The following is an 8,156-nucleotide window of genomic DNA, read 5'->3' as shown; positions in this document are numbered from 1 at the left end:
CCTGCTGAGAAACCGATCCAGTTAGCACGTTTGCTCTGAAATTTGCACGCATCTCGTCTTTATCTGGAGGATCATCCACCTCAATTTTTTCATCATCATCAAATTCTTCAGCACTTGAGATAGGGCTAAATTGGTTGAAAGCCGAGTCCTTCAGAGTCACTTCGGAGGCTGAGCCATCATCTTTAAGAGACTTCCCATCATCTTTGTTGTAACTGTCGAGGGCTGACGCTGTTAGAAACCCATTATGTAAGCCGTTGCCTGTGGAATGGTGGCCGTCCTTATCTACTCCTTCAGAAGAATCTATGTTACGTACATTTTTCACAATGACGCTCACACCAACATCAGATGATGACGGCGCATGCGAATCTTCATCTGTATGAGCGTTTTGTTTAATGTGGCTCTCGTGATCATCATGTGCAGACTCAAGAGCTGCTTTCGGATCGACCATGTCTGGGATGTCAAAGGCTGCAAGGAGGTCGTCAAAGTCTGGGGTCTTCATATCCCCCATGGTCATGTATTTGTTTGGGAGCAAGTCTATAAAACAAGCAGAAAATCTATATCAGTACTTTCAACACCATATTATACACAACTTGTACATATTGATATAATTACTGATCATTTATAGTGCTTGCAAATAGGTTTGTGAAATTCTAATTCACCGATGAACTTATAGAAATGTTATAACAGATCAAGAATCATGGAATAGTTCATCATGACTACACTGTAAGACCACTACATCGAAATAATGTTGGGGTTTTAACGTTTTCATGTCATTTTCATGTTTCATGTTTCATTTTAACGTTTTCATGTCATGTGGGCTTTTTGTTTTTGATACACCATACTTACAGAGTACAGTATGTAACATGAACAGAGGCATACACAGTAGGGCTGTGCAAAGCTTCAGTAGCCAATTCAATTAATTCAGAGGAGATTCAGCTTGATTCGGCAGCTGAATCTCCAAATCCAAATTGAATCGGGAGACCCATTAATCTCTCTGAACTGAATCGGAAGCCTCCGAATCAATTCAGAGAGTTTCAGAGATTCGGCCACTAGGCAGTGCCAGCAGGAGCAGCTGGGGGAGCAGCCAGATGAGCCCCAACTTGAGCTGGCAGCCCCGGAAGAAGCCGCAGCTTGTCTGGCTGCCCCCCACTGGGACAAGGCAGGCAGTGCTGGCAGCCCCGGGAGAAGCTGTGGGGGCTGAGGGAATGATTGAGAGCTGGGGGGAATGATCAAGGAGCTGGGGAATCAAACCAGGAGCTGAGGGGAATGATTGGGGGTTGGGCAAATGAACAGGGGCTTCCCCCCAGCTCCCAGTTCGATTCCCCAGCTCCTGGTTTGATCCCCCAGCTCCCCAATCATTCCCCCCAGCCCTCATGGCTTCTCCCGGGGCTACCAGCTCAAGCCATGGCCCATCTAGTTTCTCCCCCAGCTGCCCCCCTGCCAGGAACTGGGGGGAATGTTTGGGGTTGGAGGAACAAACAGGGGCTTCCCCCAGCTCCTGATTCAATTCTCCAGCTCCCCAGTCATTCCCCCTAGCCCCAGTCATGGTGGGGTAAGGCTGCTTGTGCTGGGGTGGTCCCCAGGAAATGCCACACCAGTGCCTCCCAGTGAAAGGCGAGTATGGGGCACCTTATAGCCCCCGCCACCACAACCTGTCAGGTAACCCAGTTGCAGGGGCAGGCAGGGGGCCAAGCCTGTCTACAGAAACCTGAGCCCCATGGGGTGCAAGGCCCCGGGGCCCCAGTGAACGGAAGTCTGAAGAGTGGCCTCATTAAAGGGGTGGAGGCCCCAGTGAGGGGACGTAGAGTAACACAAGCTAGGCCACGCAGAGTAGGGTCACAGGGGCAAGGTGAAGGGCTGTGTAGTTTAGTGCAGAGTAGGGCTGCAAGGGCGACCTGAAGGTCTGCATACAGGCGAGCCCCAAAAGTAGTTCAGGGAGTAAGCCCGAGTGAGGGGGTGTGAGTTTGGGCCTGAGTGAGAGGGTGGAGGAGTAGTCTCACTGAGAAGGCGGAGGAGTAGGACCCTCAGATGTTTAGAGGCCAAGTGTGGGTTAGAGGTTAGGAACTTTGGATGCCATCTGCGAGGCATGGGACATGGCATAGGGGAAGTCACACTTCAGGCATTGGGGCACTTAATGGGCAGCCTCCCACATTATTTCATTAGTCATTGATACATCAAGGCATTGCAGGAAAATTGGGCAGACTGACCTAGACAGATGGGCAGGCCAACGCTACGACTGGCCTCATGAGGACCCCCTGTCACACACAGCTTGACCAGAGTGAAACAGACTGTTGGGCACCTAAAAGTTAATAGGCTTTTCTCAACACCACAATAAAACCTATTTCCAGGAGAGCCCCAAATGGTCCTGGTCCCCTCCTGAAGATGGGCTACTAGCCACATCTTCAGATTAGGTTTACAGAAACATGACTCAACAAAACATCAGTAAGATAAATTATTCAGTAGAAAGGAAATACTTTTTAACATTGCAAAAATATTTACTATTCAGTGTTCTTGGGGGCAGTGAAGCAGAGCAAGTGATAGAGGGGATAGGATAGGACATAATGTATGCATATTTTAACAAACACTTTGCATACCAGAATTATGGCTTCCTACTAGTGAGACAAACGAGTAAACCTCCTGCTCACTGGTGCTTCTATCTGCAGCAACTGTTGGTCCTCCCGGATCATGGTGCATGCATGAGCGCCACCCAGACCTTCAATGCACATGCCTGTGAATTTTTGGAGGAGTGGAAGCTGCCCAGACCCCTGTTTAGGCCACTGAGACAGAATCCAAAGACTAGACTGAGCCCAGATATTTGGTGCCTCCATAGCTGTAGTTGTATAAGTGCCTGGGAATCAAACCCAGGTCTCCTGTGTGGTACAGAAGGATTCTACCACTGAACCAGATGGGACTCCTTGCTTCTAGCTATCTGTACTGAAATGTCTAAGCTATTGTTTCACTTCTTCATACTCAATGCATCAGTCTCCAAATAAGTTTCCAGTCTTTTGAAGCCAGCAAACTCCTGAATTAGCCATGACTTACATTCATACAAGAACATTTCAAAGTATCAGAATTTCAACTGGAGCAAACAAGTATCGCTTCATTAAAGTCAACCCTACATTATGTTGCTCAAACTCATCATGTCAGCAAGCTGATTTACATGTATAGCAGCAACAATAAATATTAAACTGGAAAAACATCAGTACCATTATACGAGGGAATGGTGAGTCCTTATCAGTGATACTGTGTACAACTCTGATTTAATTTTTCTTGAAAATAGATGATCAACCAGGAACAGCTACAAAGAAGGGCCATGTGGATGGCCAGAGAAATAGAGAGCCTATGATCAGAGGAAGGTAAAAGAGCTTGGCTTATTTAGCCTAACAAAACAAAGTGAGGGATAGGACTGCTCACATGAAGGTTAGGTTGGAATTACAAGGGTTTTAAAAATTAGAGGTATGAGGTGCTGTAATAACCCTCCAATAGGTATAATGGGTTAAGAACCCTAACTGGTTTTAAAATGGAGCTTCACCAGTGAAATATGGAAGGTACTATTTACAACATGGTTGCCTGTGATAGCAAGGATCAAGAATGGCTCAAGAGATCCCTTTCCTTCCCTCTTGTTTCTAAAAAAAGTAAAGCAACCTAGACAGGTATTTAAAAGAGAGTTTAAGAGAGAGGCCTCAGACTTTCTCTCTGAATTCCAGTATACTGAAATGCCACCATGACACTCAGATTTCTTGTGATTGTTAGCTTCAAAAGTTAGGACTTTTGGTCTTAACCGAACTGAGCTAGACTGGGTGCATCTACATGTTCATTAATGGGTCATAATTACAGTGCATTAAGTTTAGTACCTGTAATGACAGGTACTAACTTAATGCGCAGTAATTGGTGCTACTGAGCATTAGTGCAGATGAACACTTTTTATTAGAGGTACACCGATATATTAGTCACATATCAGATTGGCAATGATAAAAGGAAAATTAACATTATTGGCAATTGGCTTTTTTTGGCCAGTGTAGGTGATACTGTCACCAATAAATGCTGCATGCATGCGCGCAGTCGCATACATGGTGGGAATGCATCCCGGCAGCTTGGAGAGCGTTATCTGGCCAGTATATCTGTTGGCAGGAAGAGGCAGGAGGGAAGAGGTGTGGAGGGGTAAATCGAGGCCCCTCATGGTGAAGGAAGGAAAGGGGCAGAGGCAGGCACTGCCCAGCCAGGGCGGTGAATGCAAACCTGCTGGGAGCAGGATGGGTACTTCATCCGGGGGGAGTGGGAAGGGGTAGGGAGGGAGCATGCGCATACCCCTGGGAGAGGCATGGGGACATGTGCCCCCTGGGTTTGTGCATGGTGCGAGGGCAGGCTGCCACTGTAGGCTCAGGGCCAGGGGCTGCACCATCCTGTTCCCAGCAGGGGGCTGAGCCAGGGCTGTGCATGAGGCAGGTGGAGGTGGGGCAGGTGGCAGCAGCACTGGGAGGGTGGGCTATGCGGCGGGCTGCGCTACCCCAAAGTTCCCTGTAGCCACCCCTCCCAGTGCCACCAGCACCTGCCCCAGCCCAGCCTAGCCCCCCTGCTGGGAAGAGGCTGGCACAGCCCCTGGCACTGAGCCTGCAGCATGCAGTCTGCCCTCACCCCGCACACAAATCTGGGGGGCACATGCCCACCATGCCTCCTCTGGGGGTGCATGCAGCAGTGGGATCCATGCCCTCCTAACCCCCCTGCACCTCCCGGATGAGCTACCCATGTAGTGGCATTCACCACCCTGGCTGGGCAGTGCCTACCCCTGTCCCAATCCCTCCCTCACTGTGGGGGCCTTGATCTGCTCCTCCCCACACCCTTTCCCTCCCCTCCCCTTTGCCCCTTCCCCCCACCACAGGCTTACTCTCCAAGCTGCCAAACTGCATTCCTGTAAATCAGCTAACGGATTGGTATTGGCCAGTATGACTGGTTAATAATTGCCATCAGTATCGGCTAAGAAAATCTTTATCAGCGCACCCCTATTTTTTATGAGATGCTAATGCACAGTAGACTAAATCTACTATGAATTAGTGCATTGGCACAGTTTTTGCCAGCCGCTCTAATGCACCATAGAATGAGTCTTCTGCGCATTAAGCGTCTTGTGTAGATGCACCCACTGATGCTTAGCTCAAAATCTGCTCTGGAAACAGATTTAAAAAAAAAAAAGAACATTTGGATCCTGACCCAACCTACACTAGGCTCCCAATTAAGTTTAAAAATCTGTTTAAGCTTCAATCATTTTAAAAACAATATGAGAATTAGAACCTTTCATTGGTGTAGAACAATCCATGATTCATGAGGGGGAGCTATATCTGGAAGGAATAATGGCTACCTGAAAAACTTCAGCTGTTTCACCAGTATCTACAAGGAATCATCTAAATGTGTTCCACATAACTTTTTTAAAGAAAAGGCAGAGGGCATTGAATTGGTTTAATAACAATGCACGTGCATCATTTACGCTAGGGCTGTCCAGCTGGTAGCCCATGGGGGATAAATGGTGGCCCTCAGGCTCCCACCCAGCCGCCATTGCCTCCCATCACTCCAGCTGAAAAAGCCCCTCTCCCTGGCTTCTCCTTTACCACACAATGAGATAGGGTAGTGAAGTGCGGCACAGTCTGAAGTGCTGGGAGAGCCTGAGGCCCAGGACACCTGAGAGATACAGTGCAGCAGAGTAGCTTGTGGCTGGAGAGCCAAGTGAGGCAGAACACCTGGGTGCATAGGGCATCTGTTTGTAAGGGTGACATTCTTCTGCCTGTGCCACTCAGGACAGAAGCCATAGCATAGGTAGGAAAGGGAATGTAGGACATAAATAATTGTATGTAAAGTTTTCAAAGCCTATGTAAAGGTGCTAAATTTCCACCCAGAGAAACCATACTCTCCTAGTAACAATTGCCAGGATACAGGCATTCAATCAGTTTCTCCTAGAGAAAATGTGCTCCGTGCAGGAGAAAGACCTTCTAGTTAGACACGTGGAAGATTTCCCTTGCAAGAGCTTCTCTCACTGGAATGAACATCTATATACTTGACTCTTCCAAGATCAGAAGCCAAGCAGCAGCTTCCTCTGTGCACTCCACAGACCAGGCAGGACTCCGTTCTGGGGAAGATGGGGGGACATTTCTTTCATAGACATTAGGGCTGGAAGGAACCTTGTGAGATCATCGGGTCCAGCCCCCCGCCCAAGGGGCAGGAAGTCAGCTGGGATCAGATAACCCCAGCAAGATAAGCAACAAAACACCACTCAAACGTGTCCAGAGTAGGTGCTTGCACTAATTCTTGGGGGGTCTGTTCCAGACTCTGGAGACTTGGACAGTAAGGAAGTTTTTCCTTATGTCCAGTCTAAAATGGTCATCCAGCAGTTTGTGACTGTTGGACCTAGTCTTCCCTAGGGGAGCCCTGGTGAACAGACGTTCTCGCAGATCCTGATGTACTTATAGACTGCCACCAAGTCCCTTCTGAACCTACGCTTTTCCAAGCTGAAGAATCCCATGTCTCTCAACCTCTCCTCATAAGGCCTGCTCTTTTGACCTCTGAGCATGCATGTGGCTCTCCTCTGGACTCTCGAACTTCTCCGTGTCCTTTTTGAAGTGTGGACCCCGGAATTGGATGCGGTACTCCACCTGTGGCCTCACCCAGGCTGAGTAAAGTGGGAGAATGATATCTTGGGTCGTGTTTGAGATGCACTGGTACATGCAAGCCAGGGTTTTATCTGCATTGCCGGCTGCGGCATCGCATTGGTAGTTCATATTCATTTTGTGGTCAGTCATGACCCCCACATCTTTTTTGGATGTAGTGCTAATGAGTGAAGCACTGCCGAGCCTTTAGGCATGGTGTGGGCTCTTTCTCCTGAGGTGGAGCACCTTGCATTTCTCTATGTTGAAGGTCATTAGGTTTTCATCCACCCATTTTGCGAGCTTAAGTCGGCTTGAATCCACAGCCTATCCTCCAGTGTAACTGCGCTTCCCCACAGTTCGGTTTGATTTGCAAACTTAGCCAGTCTGCTTCTGACACCCAAATCCAGATCGTTAATAAATATATTAAAGAGTACTGGTCCAAGTACTAAACGCTGAGCAAGGCCACTGGTCACCATGCACCACGTTGACGTTGACTATCACTCTCTGTGTCTGACCATGGAGTCAGTTCCTCAGCCATTGGACCGTGAAGTTGTCGAGGCCACAGTTCCCCAGTTTTGTCATAAGACATCGTGGCAGACAAAGTCAAAGGCTTTTTTAAAATCTAAGTATATGATGTTGACGTCAACCTCGCCCCTCCCTCCCCCATCCAGGTGACTCATCACCTGGTCATAGAAAGAGATGAGGTTGGTCAGGCATGACCTACCTGTAATGAAGCCATGCTGGCTGTCTCTCAGGATGGCACCTTCTGTCAGCCTGTTATTGATAGATTCTTTGATAATATTCTCAAAGATCTTTCCAGGGATTGAGGTCAAACTGATTGGCCTGTAGTTCCCTGGATCTTCCTTCTTTCCTTTCTTGAAGATAGGTACCACATTGGCCCTCTTCCAGTCTTTAGGAACCTCACCCAAGTGCCACAAGTTTTTGAATATCTGCGCCAATGGCCGAGTTAAGATGTCAGCCAACTCAGCACACTTGGGTGCATTTCATCAGGGCCTGCTGATTTATGGATGTCCGGCCTCTCAAGGTGCTCCCTCACAATGTCTTCACCAAATATAGGCATATGGTCACCTGTAGCATATGGTCACCCCTATGGTCAAATGCAGGCATATTTCTTCACAGCTCAACTCCTCCTAATCAGAGTCAAGCTGCCACTGCCCCTCCTCTCTTCCGCTGATCCTTCACGAGACCAGGGGAAAATTGCTGTCCTGCTCCCTTCCCTCCAAGAGGCCAGGATACTCCAGTTGGGGGGGGGGGGGGCACATGAATAGCCCCTCCCTGCCTCTCCACTTCCCTCTGGGAACTGGGAGGAGTAGAGCAGCCACCATTTCCCACAGCTACCCAGAGGATCCCAGTCTGGGGAAGAAGAGACAGGAGGCAACTCTGGGCAGAAACACCTTCTCCCAGAAAGAATTGCACTGCTGGAAGTTTCCCAGATAAGGTGTGTCAAGACTGGATTTTTTTTTCAAAGCTGAATTGACCATCCCACTATGACATGGGCTACAG

The 8,156-nt window shown here is 48.6% G+C and overlaps 1 protein-coding gene across 1 annotated transcript in view; it reads right to left on the bottom strand.

Moving 5' to 3' along the window:
• Positions 1–8,156, bottom strand: part of ZNF532 (zinc finger protein 532) — an 88,980-nt gene that overhangs the window by 54,040 nt on the left and 26,784 nt on the right. Inside the window, 1 exon segment of the mRNA XM_025198484.1 lies at positions 2–534. Within this exon segment, the coding sequence (XP_025054269.1) occupies positions 2–514 (513 nt within the window). The 5' untranslated portion in view covers positions 515–534.

This window comes from Alligator sinensis, unplaced genomic scaffold, assembly GCF_000455745.1.
Source record: "Alligator sinensis unplaced genomic scaffold, ASM45574v1 scaffold347_1, whole genome shotgun sequence".
Lineage (NCBI taxonomy): Eukaryota > Metazoa > Chordata > Crocodylia > Alligatoridae > Alligator > Alligator sinensis.
The sequence above is the reverse complement of the archived record's forward strand: the minus strand, read 5'-3'. Positions and strand labels throughout refer to the sequence as shown.